The 16,108-nt window shown below is 38.5% G+C and overlaps 1 protein-coding gene across 2 annotated transcripts in view; it reads left to right on the top strand.

Annotated features, from left to right (window-relative positions):
- Window positions 1-16,108, top strand: part of LOC114645807 (alpha-N-acetylgalactosamine-specific lectin-like) — a 66,769-nt gene that overhangs the window by 38,176 nt on the left and 12,485 nt on the right. The window contains exons 1-3 of one of the 2 annotated variants that reach the window (XM_028793663.1): window positions 6,941-7,005; window positions 11,832-11,900; window positions 13,889-14,013. In XM_028793663.1, the coding sequence (XP_028649496.1) occupies window positions 11,852-11,900; window positions 13,889-14,013 (174 nt within the window). In that variant the 5' untranslated portion in view covers window positions 6,941-7,005; window positions 11,832-11,851. Of the gene's footprint in view, window positions 1-6,940; window positions 7,006-11,831; window positions 11,901-13,888; window positions 14,014-16,108 lie in introns of those variants that run through there. The other variant, XM_051929413.1, reaches the window with a different exon arrangement.

Here is a 16,108-nt window from a genome sequence, read left to right as displayed (position 1 = left end):
AATATGATGAAATTCCTGCTTCTGAACTTCCAGCTCCCATTGGTAAGTAGGAACGTATTGTTTTAGTAACTAATTTCTCTTTAAAGGTGTAATTACTGCAATATCAAATTCTACAAACTAGAAAGAGCAATGGTTTAGCTTGATTTGGAAAAAGGTTTAAACATCCAACTGAATTACAAAAAGCTCCACTCTGCTATATTTTTAACTTATTCATCAAAGATGCTGTAAATATTTGGTGGCTTTTTATTAATGTAGTAGCTGTAAGTGATTTTGAACTCTGAATCTGCCAAATTAAAATTGGATATGTGTAATAGATACACTAAAAAAATTCAAATTACACACAAAACTTTGACAAAGTTTACTCAGTGTTGTTACAGTACGAGAGTGTGCAAAATTAATAATTCATTTTGGATTAACGTGTAGCATGGTGGTCCAGAGGGTGCCACTGCTGCTTCAACTATCCTGGGCTCTTTTTCTATGTTAACTAATGTTGTCTTATTTTAATTTCTTATTTTGTCATTTATTTTTCTTTTCTTCATTATGTAAAGCACTTTGAGCTACTTTTTTGTATTAAAATGTGCTATATAAATAAATGTTGTTGTTGTACTTGGCCAGTGTCCATGTGGACTTTGCATTTTCTCCATATGACTGTTGTTTCCAGTACCTCTGGCTTTCTCAGTTATGTATATTTTAGAATAACTGGTAGCTCAAAAGTAACTGAGTGTGTTTGAATTTGCACTGAAGCTTTGTCTTGCATTTAATACGGTCTGGGATAGGCTTCGGTCCCATAACCCTGATGGAATAAGCAGATTTGGCAAATAAATATTAGGATGGGGTGGCACGGTGGCGCAGTGGTAGCGCTGCTGCCTCGCAGTTAGGAGACCTGGGTTCGCTTCCTGGGTACTCCCTGCGTGGAGTTTGCATGTTCTCCCCATGTCTCCATGGGTTTCCTCCGGGCGCTCCGGTTTCCTCTCACAGTCCAAAGACATGCAGGTTAGGTGGATTGCAGATTCTAAATTGTCCCTAGTGTGTGCTTGGTGTGTGGGTGTGTTTGTGTGTATCCTGCGGTGGGTTGGCACCCTGCCCGGGACTGGTTCCTGCCTTGTGCCCTGTGTTGGCTGGGATTGGCTCCAGTAGACCCCAGTGACCCTGTGTTCGGATTCAGCGGGTTGGAAAATGGATGGATGGATATTAGGATAGACATAATAAAGTTGAATTCAACAACCTTTCATTTTATAAAATGTGCATTTTCTGTATCTCAGTTTGACATACTGTGTATGATATAAAACAATCGGAGTACAGAGTACAATTTTGAATCAATGACGCGTAAAACACGGGTATCTGGAATACTCCATTCTTTTAAATCTTGAAAATACTTATAATGGTATGAGGGAAAAAATAAAATAGCAGCGGCCATAGAAAGCTGCAGATATTGTATGATGGGATACATATCTAACACCATCTGGTGGCCAAAAACTAAAATACCAGGTGCTTAAAAACTAAAACATGTACAGAACAGAATGATGGAGAGTTACTACTTCCGACATCTTTTACTCTTTTTGTTTTATTTTTTGAACATTTAGTATTTGCCTAATGAGAGCAGCCGAAAGAAGAAGTATTTGCTGTTAAAATGTGTTAAGCTCCCCCAACAGTGTTGCATTTTTGTTTGCTGTTATCTATTGTTGCTGCGTTGATTTCAATGTAATAATTTATCAATCTACTGGATTTCACCCCAGATATTAATCTTCGTAGTGTTTCATGACTGTGAATGGTGTCAATGGCGCTATAAAATATTAACTGCGATCTTAATGTCAAGGTGATAAGATGGAAGTATTTTTCAACATAACATTCTTCTGCCCTGGCCTTTCTCACATCTTTCCAGGACTCTTCTTAGCAGGGTTGTTGGCTGAAGAGATGAACTAACGAAATGAAACATAAAATAAGATTGTAGGATTGATAAATATGGGTGGCTGACCCATATAGCAGCACATGGTCTGTGAATAAGGTGGGTGGTGTCTCTTTAAGAAGCTAATTCACCCACCTGTATAAATTGGCCTAGAAAAGGCTTCAAGGTAGATGTGTGTGAGACGACCAACGGCTAAGTGGGTGTCGCAGTGAGGACGTAAAAACTGTGCGCGCCTCAAATAGTCACGTTAACGTGAAACAATGGGGCTTGTCACAATACAGTATTGTTATATTGATTTGCTCTGCGTTATTGTTGCTCCGTTTGAGTATTTTTTTTTTCGTTTTATTACCATTTCACTAGTTATTGGGAGGTTTGTGGGGTATTATTTGCGAAGTTCATTTGTACAGTATTCCCCTTTTAATGGAAGCCTTGACGAGTTGTATTATATTTATTTGTATGACTCCATAAAGGCATGAACATACATTATATTGAATGCCGGACTTGTGCTACAATTGGTTTTAAAGTTAATTAAAAAAAAAAAAAAAAGTACTTGAGAAGCTTGTGTATCTTCCGGCATGAGTCTCAAGCCCAAGCCTAAAAAAAGTAAGGGATGGAATTCTCACTGAGAGTTCAAAGCTATTTGATATAAACATGTTATACTGGTGCATATGAAAGATTTTATTCAAAAGTTCACAAAAAGTCTCCATACGCTTTTCTGATAGAACAGTTGTGGGCTTGATCGCTAAACCTTATTTTAGATATTCGTTGCCGAGTGAAAGTCTGAAAATAAAAATCGATTTGCTGTGTGTGTCTGGACTGACAACAGAACAAACTGAATTCTTCTTCGTCTTCCTCCTGTCATTATCCACCTACTATCGTTGTAAAGTCCTCTCTCTGCTGCAGCGCTCCCTTCTCTACCCTGCAATGTCAAAAGGGTCTCCGTGCCGCCGCGCTTGCGCGCTCTGCCTGTCCGGCCCATCCCACTTTCTGTTGAAGTTGACGGACGTCTCTTTATTGCATTAGCGGCGCGTTAACTTAGTGCTCACGTTCAACGTGAAGTGGATAGAGAGGAGTATAGAAAAGGGTGTTTCATTGTTGCAAGTTGTTCCCAAACTGTTGGAAACAACAAACTAAAATAAACAAAATTACAAGTCATAAGATACAAGTTCAGGTGCACACGATGAAACTGCTGCGGTTTGTGTCGATGGCGCCTTCCATCTGGAAGGACTCGTGAAAACAATTGGAAGTGTTTGTGAGTAAATCACGCACAATCTTTCGGTGGTGCGTCTCCTGAAAAAGAATAATGGTGACGAATAACGAGCAACTTTGCAATGCACGCACGTAACATGCAAGAGACTATTCCGTCCACTTCCCTAAACTCTTAAATTACTCCCTATCGTTATCATTTTTTCTCAAAAAACATCCTCTTCACGAGCAAACGGAAAGTCCATCCATTATCCATCCTGCTATATCCTAACTACACGGTCACGGGGGTCTGCTGGAGCCAATCCCAGCTAACACAGGGCGCAAGGCAGGAAACAAACCCCGGGCAGGGCGCCAGCCCACCGCAGCAAACGGAAAGTCCTACTCCGCTAAACCCCGATAATGAAGCCGCCTACAAAAAACACCGATTGACAAGTAGTCGATTGGCAAAACGTTAATTATTAAGGCGACGCTTTAATCCTCCTGTAGATAGCAAAAGTTTTGTGAAAAGTAATATGATGTAAGCATAAAGTTTAATAACTTTGTATATTGCAGTCATAGTCTTTTTAAAAATACATCAAACCCAGAATTCCTGTACTAACTTTTTCTTTCTTCCTGTTTTTCTACACATAAAACGCCTCTGTGAAAGTAAAGTAAAAGTAGGGTGCAATCTTAGAACACAGTCTTCAAAACTTTTAAAGAACATAGAAATATCATCAACTTATACTTTTGTAACTATTAACATTAAAAGTTACGTAAAACAATGTTACAATTTATCTATAAAATGAAATACAATAAATGCTTTGATGCATTTTATTATGAAAATGATATAACTACATCAGAAATTGTAATATTCTACATGTTCAGAAGGCTGCCATAATTTCAATTTCATCCATTCTGTTTGGCAATCGCTTCCTATGGCTACGGTCGGTGCAAGAGGAAGCCAGTTTAAGAAGCACGTAACGATTAATGAGTGAGCCAGGGTGCACCTTCAAGAAACCCTCTTAAACTAACGGTCGATCATACAATGGAGTTTACAATATTCTTAGAATTAGGATGCTTTCGGGAAACACAACCCAGAAATGGATGGGGCACATAGAATGTACAGTATCAAGGTGTGGATTGTTTACATTACACTTAAATAAAACATCTTTACTTGTTCCAGTCTGCAACATTTCAGCCCCATGGAGACTCCTGAACAGGATATGCCTGGCCCCAAGGATATGAAAACACCTCAAAGGTTATTTTGTAGCTCCCGTTATTGGCATTATTGAATGCTGATGTGCAGATGGGAATTGCTGTCTCTGTTCAGTTGACAATCTTGGCATGTAATGAAAAATGTCATTTATTTATTTCATGTTACCATTGCTTGTTTTCTTTCAGTATATGGAAGATTATTTCTTTATGAAGTTTGCCTATAGCCACTAGACTGGCAGTGCACATAGTATGTAATTAGGTAACAAGAACTGAACAGGCATATATCCATCCAGTCATCCATCTTTCCATCCCGCAGGAACAACACCCATGCAGGGTGCCAGTCCATCACAGAGCGGATACACACATACTCACACACACTGGCCACATTAATAATGCCAATCCACCAAATCTGCATGTGTTTAGACTGTGGGAGAAAACTGGAACATCTGGGGAGAACATGCAGTCTCCACAGACACATGAATGTCAATCTCCTTTACTGTGCCACCAAATTATACTATTGTTATTAATTCCTCTCTCAATATCTTCTATCCATTACTTTAATTCAAATAGAACAGTGCACCTCAAATGATATGGTGTCAAGAAACCAGACCATCTTGGCCCACTAGGTAAAACTTGGCCTAAAAAACAGATTGGACAAGAGATGGACTGGAGAGACTCTGATATCAAAATACTGAAATTCTCTTGTGATTATGTGGCTGTCAATAAGGGGGAGCTTGAGAATTGAGCAATTATCTGAGCTTGACCGTTAAATTGTCAGTTAAAGACTACACCCTGCGAAGTGCAGTGCAATGACCTGAATATTTGAATTGTTTTTTTTTCTTTTTTTAATCATCTAACAAATGCAGCATAGGAAGCTCAATAATTACTTACAATAATATGTTTAAATAGTATCAAATATTATTTGGTAGGAACACCTTGAGGAGCTCCTGGACCTGACAGACTCCCCCTCAGTGAAGGAGCAGAACCAGAAGTTAATGTGGGATCAATGCCCGTTTCCCAGAGGGAGGTCACTAAGGTGGTTATGCAACTCTGTAGTGGCAAGGAGTGTGGATGAGATACGCCCAGAAATGCCCTAGGCTGTGGACACTGTTGGGCTGTTCTGGCTGACATGCCTTTTCGATGTTACATGGCTATTTGGCTGGTCCCTTTGGACTGGCATACCAGGCATACCATTTTTAAAAAATGGAGACTGGAGGGTGTTTTCTAACTACTGAGGGATCACACTCCTCAGCCTCCCTGTGAGAGTTTATGCCAGGATACAGTCGTGGAACCTCAGATCCAGGAGGAGCAATGGGGATTTTGTCTAGGCTGTGAAACAGTAGACTAGCTCTTTTCCCTCATAAGGATTTTGGAGGGGTCATGGGAGTACACCCAATCGGTCTACATGTGTTTCATGGACTTAGAAACAGTATATGGCCGTGTTCCTCAAGGGATTTTGTGGGAATTGCTGGGAGAGTATGGGGTTCTGGAGCCCCTAGTAAGAACTGTTTGGTTCTTGTATAATCATAATGAGAGCTGTGTTCTCATACTTGGAAAAACATCAGCACCATTCCCAGTGAGTGTGGGATTCTGTCAGGGCTGGGACAGGATATCAAGGTGTAGCTGAAAGGGGATGGTGTCCAGTTCATTGGACTTAGAATTGTGTCTCTGCTTTTGGAAGACAATGGGGTATTGATGGCTTCATCAGGCTGTGAATTCCAGCATGCATTAGGAAGGTTTGCGACCGAATGTGAAGCAGCAGAGATGAGGATTGTCACCTCCAAATCTGAGGATGTGGTGCTCAGTAGGAAAAGGATGGATTTTCCTCTCCTAGTGGGGGTGGGGTGGGGGGCATTAGTGCCTCAAGTCAGGGAGTTTATATAACTTGGGAACTTGTTCATGATTGAGGAATAAAGAGATGGTGAGATCAACAGACGGATCGGGGCAGCAGTCACTATTACAATCTGTAGTGGTGAAGAAGGCACTGAGCCAGAAGGCAAAGCTCTCAGGTTACTAGTCAAACTATATGTCTACCCTCATATATGGTTATGAACTTTGGGTAATAGCCAAAAGAACGGGATCAGGGGTAGAAGCGGTTAAAATGAATTTTCTCTCCAGTGTGGCTGAGCTCTCTGTTAGGGACTGGGTGAGAAGTGCAGGCATCCAGAAGAGGATTGAAGTAAAGTCACTACCACTGTGCATCGAGAGGTGCCAACTGAGATGGTTCATGCAGCTGATACAAATATCTCCTGGAAGATCCAGATGGCCTGGGAATGCCTTGCGATTCCAGAGTATGAGTTGGCAAGTGGGGATGGGAAAAGGGATGTATGGGCCTTACTGCTAAAACTGTTGCCTCAGCCACCCTGTCTGAGAGTTGTGGAAAAATGAATGAATTAATAATATGAAATATGACACATAGAGAAAATATAAATAAGGAAACATTGCTTATGTAAAGAAATTATATTTTAATTATATTTTAAGGAAATAAGAGGAAATTGATCAATTTAAAGAAAAAACGGGAAGTACTACACCCACTCAGAAGGGAAGTGCAGTGTGGTACAAAATTTTAATCATTAAATGGGAGGGTCTGGGTATTAAGAATGAGTACTATATAAATAGAATGAGATTTGTAATAAAAGCAAGGTCATCTTGAAGACAGAGAAAAAGGTCTGAATCAGTGTCAATGCTGCTAAACTGCTGTAAGAATATTATTTCTCTATTACTTATATTTTGCATTTAATCCTTTTAACTTTGTATTTTGTATTTGTGCCTTAACAACATTTTAAACAATTTTAGTATTAATTTGGTTTAGATTGTTAAATTTTTATGGTCTCAGAAGTTTTGATGGGGTGGGTTTCAGCTTAGAGCAGGGGTCTTCATTCTAACCCTTTTCTTTATTAGTGCTGCTAATTAACTTGTTTTCCCTTTATTTTAATTGACTTGACTGAACTGCTTCATTTTTTTCCATAAATGCAGCCAAATAAAAATGAAATGTGAAGCAAGCCATCAGATGACCAGCTAGGTTGTATCCTCAAACTTCAACCAGTTGCTTAATTAGAAGCAAATTCCTGTTGATAATTAAAATCATTATTTTGTAATTAAACCTGTATATTAATTCAGGTGGTTGGTGGTCTCATTCTGCCACAGCAGACATTTCCAAAACTGTTGATTTACATTTTTCAAAGACCACTATTAAAATGTTTTGTGGACCTGAGCAGATCAACATTACTGAGATCCTCGCCTATTTATTTTCAGATATTGTATGGTGGGCACAGGTTGCTGGTCATGTGTTGGCTTGTTTTGTGTCTCATTATGTGTTTGGCTGCTAATTTTGGAAAAAAGGAAACAATTAAGGAGGCTGAGTCTAAATAGCAAGTCAATTAAAAATAAGGCAAAATCAGTTAATTAGCAGCAAAAGCTAGACCCTAATTGTGAAAATGGTTAGAATGAAAACCTGCAGCCACAGTAGCCAGGACTGTATTTGGAGACCCTGCCTTAATGGTTTCATTGAAGGGCTAGGTAGGATTAGGGATGTTAATCCCAGCTCTATGAGACATTGGCCTGCAACAGATAAGCAATTCTGTTAAAGTCTCAACATCAGTTGCTAGGATCAGTATTCTAGAACTGCAGATTGAACCCTAAGGGCTCTAAAGTGACCAATACTTCTATAACTTTCACCCCTTAGCCTGGGAAAGAGAACATTGATTATCTTGGTATCCCTCCAGACCTGGATCTAAATAATGGCCACTTGACTCAAGCAACGACCAGTTAATAACAAAGACAGCCCTGCACCTCAGCCCACAGTGAGGCACCAAAAAAATGATATTTTCATCAGCTGAAGGATGACATGCACAAAGTCAATGCTGCCACTTCAAGATTGTAACAAGTGGAAAGTGACGTGCCAAAAAGTGGATCCTTTGTCAATTCAGGGCAAACACTAGGAAGAAGATTAATCTATTCATATATTTTTCTCCACTCCAGGCACAATGATAAAAATAATCCATCTTCCTTTCCCTGCCTTTCAAACTAGTTATGTATCATCTGCAAACTTAACTAGCTTATTATTTATACTACAAGTGCTTCCCGTCTAAGATGGGTTGAAATCTAATATAGACTTCAGTGTTACTGTTTGCAGTGCACCATGCAATGCATGCATCTATTACAGTATATGCCATTTTACATGGGATTTGTAAAGAAGTGTTAGTTTTGTTATCTGTTAGAATGACGGAGATAGACACGCAGACACCCTTTTATTAAGGTGGATACTTGTTAGGATCATTTGCATGTATTAAAAAAGACCTACGGCTCCAGTTCTGATCTCTGAGAAACAATACTTTTAACATGACTCAATTGTGAAAAATTTCGCCACACCATAACTCTTTGTTGCCAGTGCTTAAGCTAGTTTTGCACCCACATACACACTGCATTTGGAATTCTCACTTCCTTTTGTTTGACTGCCAGACTTTCATGTGGTACTTAATCAAAAGGCTTCTGAATATCTCTCTATTATAAAAAAAATCCTGGGAGAGAAAGACTAGGGAGACGAGATGTGATCTTCACGTGAAGATCACGGAAGACACTTAAAAGACCCGCGAGACGAAAAAGATTGGCCACGGAGCGTCTCATGGGGACCTTAAACATGAGACTTTGTACCAAGATTTTGACCCAGGACCGTCTCGCGGGGACGTAGAACATGAGATTCTTGCAAGACACACCCTACTTACAACCAATATCAAATAAGACCACGGGCAGCAAAACACTCATTCGTGTCAAAGGCTTTGAGCACACACAGATCCAGGGCTCTCAGCACATATAAAGCGAAGAAGAAAGTGCAGTGCGGAGAAAAGAGACTTAAAAGCGTTGGAGAGAAAAAGTGCAAAAAAGAAAAAGAATAATCGAGGTGCAAATTCAGAAAATAAGGAAAGTAATAATCAGCCCGGAACAAGTGGAATTGAAAAAAAAGCACGTCCAATCGGGCTCAGAATTAAAAGACAAAGAGTAAAAGACAAAGTAGAACTTCATAAAGATGTTCAAAAACGTTGGCGCTATACACATACAGAGCAGGTTAGAGATTATGAAGGCAGTGGACTTTGAAAGGGTAAAAAAAAACGATGGCGCGATACACATGCAGAGAAAGGTAAAGAATATGAAAGAAATAAAATTCGAAAGTATTGTAGTGTCCCAGGCAGGCTGAACCCTTTTTTTTTTTTTGAGTGACTGTTAGGTTCGATTGAGGGAGGGCGGAGTACAGCACGGAAGACTGACAGCGGGGTGTTGATTGATGTGGTAAGGGGGGAGTGGGGGTTGGAGAGGGTGCTGGAAAGTTGTGTTTGGAGTTATGAAGTCAGTGTTCTTTTTCTTGATTGTTCAAGTATAACTTCTGTGAGACTTTACTACGTCTGTCTGTTTTTTTTTTTTTTTTACTTCTTCTCTTTTCAAGCCGGACGCGGAGGTCGCTACAGTATCAAAAAAAGATAGTAAAGATCGCATTAGCACAAACAAAAGGAAATTATTACTCGAAAAAAGGGAAAATAATCATCACAGACCAGGTGTAATTGAAAAAATAGCAGGACAAAGCGAGGTCAGAAATAAAAGACAAAGAGTATAAAACAAAGTAAAATGTCATAAAGAGGTTAAAAAACAAAGGGAGCCAAACACATGCAGAGCAGGTTATAGATAATGAAAACAGTGGATTTCAAAAGACTCAAAAAAAAACGTAAGCGCGAAACACATGCAGAGCAAGATGCAGAATATGGAAGCAGAAAAAAAACGAGTGTGTCAAAACAAAGACAGTAAACATCGCATTAGCGCAAACAAAGAGAAATTATTACTCGGAGAAATAACGAAAAGGCGAATAGAGATCAAATATATGGACATAGGTGATATGTCTGAAGTATGTAAATATTGTAAGGCTTTGAAGTTTAAGTCAGAGAATTTCAAAAACGGGGTTTACCTCACATGCATTTATTGGTTATTTTGCAAAAAAAATTATTAACTGCTGATGTTGTAGATTGTTTTGTCTGTGCTGAAATTCCAAACAGAGAAACCTATCCTGAATTATGGTACAAAGTCATTAAACACATGTCTCACTGACCTCATTTAAAAGATTCAGCATGTTGGGACTCTAAAGATTCCAAATATTGTTTTTAAAGAAGTTCTGAAATAAAAGTGAAACTAATGAAATAGCAAAAATTCAAAGAAAAAAAAAATCTTAAAAGTGTGTATCTGGAAAACCAAACACGGGGGTTGGCGAGCGAAGCAAGCAGAGGGTAAAGCCCCCTAGTCAATATAAATAATATCATACTCACCCCTCTGGTTATATGCATTTGGTGCTTAATGAAACCTGATGTCCCTAGTTAAATCTAATCTAACTAGTTGCTAATACATGTACAAGTTCCTTGTACTCTTTCTTAATAAATGCTTCCATTATCTAATCTCTGATGCGTTCAGGTTTGCTAACTATGACCTTTATATACTGGGGTAACATTTTCTATGTCCAAATCTGTAGGAAATTCCCCAGAGTGCAGTGATTTTTTAAGTACACGTCAAAGTTTTATTTATATATTCAATAACCTCCGTAAACAGCTGAGGATCAGTGTTATCTGTTCCTGGTGATTTGTTTGATTTCATCCTTTTTCATCAAAACAGCACTTCTCTCACTACAATTTCCAGATCACTCAGCACCTCATATGTGGTTACCATTGGAAAGTTATTGACTTCTTCACATGTGTAAACCTCAGACAAAAAATTGCCCTAATGAGTATAGATAATGTCTTACAACAGCTGAGGCCTGGGTTAGATAGATAGATAGATAGATAGATAGATAGATAGATAGATAGATAGATAGATAGATAGATAGATAGATAGATAGATAGATAGATACTTTATTTGGCCCCAGGGGGAAATTTAGTTTTTGGAAGAAACTCTTTAAATAAATAAACAGATAGATAAACATATACATTCATACACACTATGGCCTGATCACACACCAGGATGACTAAATAGATAGATAACTAGATAGAATTCAGAAAACATTCACTTACTTTCAACACACAGTACTGCGTTGTAGATTTAATTTTAAATGGATACATTTGCCATGTCACATCCAGTTACAAAATCAGTGTCTTTTAATAGGTGGGTTTGTTCTGTCCATATTAATTGTCACTCCTTGAATTATAGGACTTTGTTCTTACTCAAGCCCATATCATGCCTTCTGACTCAAAATGTCTGCAGAGGTGAGTCTGGAGAAATGTCAATGCCTCTGATTTGCACCTTTGTTATCAGATCAAGCCCAGTCAGATTCTGGTACAACCTGGAGTTCATTTGCTTAGTTTGGAATGCAAGCTGGGGTTTAGCATAGCTGGATGCCTGCATCCAAGGTTAAATCTGCTTTCTTAAGAAGCCTGGTGTTCCACAAAATCCTAGCAGAATGGGCAATACCCACTATGTCTTACCCTGAATACTTTCTGAATCCACGGTATGTTATCATTGGAATGATTTTTAAAATTTTCAATTTTTTTTTCAGTAGGTACTTAAAGCTCAAAAATGAAGATTCCAGTCACCACCCTGCTGCTGATTATGATGGCCTTTCACGGTAACTTATGTTCAGGATCTAATGCTTCATGACATAAGCCAATATTTATAGACAGTACAGATTTTTAAATAAAGTGATACAAGTTCTAATATTGTACAGGTATGAAGCCAGATTTCTGCAGACACACATGGCTGAGTGTCCATGAAGAAGTGGCCTCAAGAAACAAAGCTCTGTGTTTTCATTAGATTTAGTGGGTTCAGAGAAATGATGCATAGATGGATTGAATCTCACATTTCCTGTTTCGTGCTTCTCTTTACAACAGCAAAAGGTAGAATGAAAAGTTGAAATCAACTCACTCATCACCATTACTGCCTCAGTAATAATAATAAAACTTGGACATTTTCAAGTATGTCTGCCTGGAAACCATTCAGTGCAATGTTACTTGAACCTTAACATTTATAAATATGAGTAAAAATAAAAAGTGTTCCTATTGCAGTTTCCTTTAGTTGCTGATATGGGTGGCACAGTGGTGAAGTTCTTACTACTGCTGCCACACATCTTCAGAGTCACATTTGCATGTTTTTCCCAGGTTTATATATTTCTTTGCCTTGTTAGTCTTCCCAGAGATGTACATGTTGGGTCAACTAGCCATTCCAAATTGGAGGGGGCACAGATGTAGCCTGTTGGTGTTTGTTTACTGCCTTGCACTCCAACCTCTGCAACGTCTAACTGAATTAAGATGCTTGGTTAATGTGCTGGGTTGTATGTTTTGACCCCAAGAAGGTTTTGTTTTTGTATTTTTTGGCCAGTATGAGTGAATGTGTGTCTAGTGTTATTCTTACCTGTGCCTGATGCTACAATGACAGGATGGAAACTAAAAACAGTTGTGAATTTATTATGAACATGTTATTCAGCATTTTCTAAAAGCCATTCTTGCTAAAACTATTAATGTAGAATGTAAGACTAAGTTAAGAATGCTGCATCTCCAGCTGTATTTTACACTGTCTGAAACGCCAGCCTTGGCTTTGTGAGTGCTGAGCCCAAATGGTGTTTCCACTTTCCTATTTCAAGCTGAGCTCAGCTGGGCTACATGGGTCTTTGGTGGGCATAATGAGTCACTGTTATTCCTTGTTTGTGTGGAGATTTGCTTTTCTAGAATTATAGCCAGCATGGCGGGGCAAATTTTGGATTGCTTTTTGTCTGGTAGTTCTCTTTAGATCAGTCTTTTAAGATCCACTCAAAGGATCACTAGGATGTATAAGTCACTTGCCCACTCAAGCCATTTAATGTGGTTTCAGTGTTAATGAGTGACACCTCTAAGGCACAGCCCACTGGGAGAAGACTTGGGCAGTCCCAGGATGTACAGGAGAATTTCTATGTCTTACATCTGATGCTAAGCATTGAATGGCCTTGTCTCTCCAAATCTATCCATTGCCACCACAACCCTTACCAGAGCAATCGATTGTGAAAATCATCAAAACCAAAGGCTGTCTGCATAAGTCACAGAAGGTAAAGTAAAAGGGCCAACACCTGGCCAGAATGAAGAAAGCTTTGACCACTAACCCCAGCACTCAGATGCCACTGCTACAAGTAACTGATGGGATTTCTCAAGGCAAATAGCTACTCTGGAAGAGAAATACACCATGACAGCCATCAGCAGTTTGTAAAAGATTCATTCATGCATGTAGTTTAAGCCTTTCAAACAACGGCAAAGCTCGATATTGCAAAGTGGGTGGGCCTGGGAAGAACTGGGTGGGTAAGCCATAAGCCGTTCCGTGGGGTTCGGGGGAGTCCTTTGAGGTGAGTGAGGGGGCTAAAATGATTAATAAATAATGATTAACATAAATGAAACAGAAGCATTTGGGGGACCTGGCATCTAAATGGGGGGACCTGGCTTCGTCACGGCTTTCAAAGAGAGAACTCCCTGAGGAAGTGTTTCTTGTCCATGTAATTCTAGTAAATGTAATATTTAGAAGTGTGTAACTGTACTTAGTAAGTGAGAAATGCAAACATTATTCTAAAATATGTATATTTTATTTATACTTTAGAATCTAGTAGTGGAATACCCATTAAGAAGCGTAATTGTGATGAAATCTGCCCAGAGAACTTTGTTGATTTTCTGGGTCATTGTTATCAATATTTCGGAAAGGAGACAACTTGGAGTGAAGCAGAGGTTAGTAAACATTTTTTTTAAGTCTAATTCTGTTTTGCTTTGTTTTTTCAACTACTCTTAAAGATTTTATGCTCACTAAACTAGCATCTTCAATTATTTAATAATTAAACCCTACTACTAAACTCATGAACAGTTTGATCTAAGTCCACATTTGCACATTCAGTGACAATTGTTACAAGATTTTCAGGTTCCTAATCTTGATCTACCTGCACAGTGTTCATATTAGTATCATTTACCATTAAGTAATTTTAAGAAATATAACAAACTTTCCTTGTTGTGTAGAGTGTAAACTGTTCATCCATTTTATGAGCTCATATTTTACATATCAGGATTGTGAAGAGGCAGAGGCTATACCAGCATCAAGTTCTGGACAGCAGGGAGCCCTGGATGAGTCTCAGTCATGCATAGAACTGGCAATTAACTTGACATTCATTAAGTTGTGATGTGAGAGAAATTTGAAAAATCAAGTTACATCCAACACAAATATTTGCACTTTGCATAGATTGTAGTCAGGCTGGAAACCACAGTCATTGTCTCTGCATTACTGAGGCAGGCACTGTGTCACCTTGCTATGTGTTTACAATTTTTAATCAGAAAATTAAATATTACACATTTCTTTTTTTGTATGCATTAAGTATGCAACTCTGTATTTATGTCAAGCGAATACAGAGGTTAAATCTAAAAAGCTAGACAAGAAATTTACTGCCCGAAAACAAAGCCAAACTTTACCATCAAAAATCTTAAAGCTAGGTTGAAACATGGTAGCTTGTGTACCTGGGTTGCCTGTTCACAACACTTCTGTTTTTATTTCCAGATCCTTGCCTACTACAAAATAGCCAAGTAATTAAAATAAATTAAATCCACTTGGGAAGAAATGGTGGTAAGGGGCCTGAGCGTAACAGTAGAGCTCAAAGGCTTATACATAACTACTAAAAGAAGCCTTGAATTGCAAATGAATACAATGAACAGAGCTGGAGACAGGTCCTAAACAAAACCAGACATAGTGAAGGCTAAAAAATAAAAAGAGAACCGCCATGGACACATCACAGCAGTCCATGACAGCAATGACTGGCATTCTATCCTGCCTTGTTTTCTCTAGTGAAGAAGAAGGTCAGAAAGTGAACAAATGGACAGATGAACTGAAGCATTTTGATTGTTACTTAGAGCTTACTTGTGTGGCTACCAGAATGAGCCTCTGATATGAACAAAATTGGTTAATCAATCACTCGGCTTTAAATACAAGGTTTCTTATAATGTTGTCGTTCCCACCATGTCTTTGTAAGCTAAACTAAAGCCTTAATGGCTGGTATCATTGAAAGAAATGCCCAATAAAGTCATGGAAACACTGGATAAATTGACTCTTTGATAGTATATTAAATTATGATATTCAAAGATTTTTGATAGCTCTCTGAAATCTGCTTACACATCTCAGCTGGAGTTATACCCCCATTTCTACCATCCATGAGCTGCCACGACACATTACTTTCAAACTAGGATGGGACTAAGACAGGTTGAATTCTAAGTAATCAATGCAGTGTTAACTTGGCATTAACGTTTGCAGTGCACTGTCTATTTGTGTTTATATGGAATGTACTTTGCAATGCATGTAGTAATAAAATGCAATACATTTGTCATTCCAACAGATAGCACATCACTAACATTTGTAGCATTGAAAGGCATTACATCAAATGTTTGTTGTGTTGGAATGACAAATGCAATTATATGACATTTGAAAAGGGTCTCATAAAAGCAGTGTTAATGTTTGAGATGCACCATCTGTTGAAATGACAGAGATACAGCAACCAGACAGTCACTTATCCTTTTATTTAGATAATTGCTCATCTTAGGTACAGAAGTTCTTTTAAATATTTTGTAAAATAAGTTGAATTTATAAATGATAGTGTGCACAGCTATCTGCTACTGCTAGATTTTGATGTTGTCAGCCTCACATATAAAGCACCATAATCTAACACTCCATTGTTTCCATTGTTCAAGGTAATGTTCATGATGCTTCTCTTTTTTACAAATTTGTGACAGCAGAGATTCTCCGTCTAAAGTCATGGCTGATTTGTGCTCATGTTACACTTGGATCTCA

Source organism: Erpetoichthys calabaricus, chromosome 1, assembly GCF_900747795.2.
Source record: "Erpetoichthys calabaricus chromosome 1, fErpCal1.3, whole genome shotgun sequence".
NCBI lineage: Eukaryota > Metazoa > Chordata > Cladistia > Polypteriformes > Polypteridae > Erpetoichthys > Erpetoichthys calabaricus.
The sequence above is the reverse complement of the archived record's forward strand: the minus strand, read 5'-3'. Positions and strand labels throughout refer to the sequence as shown.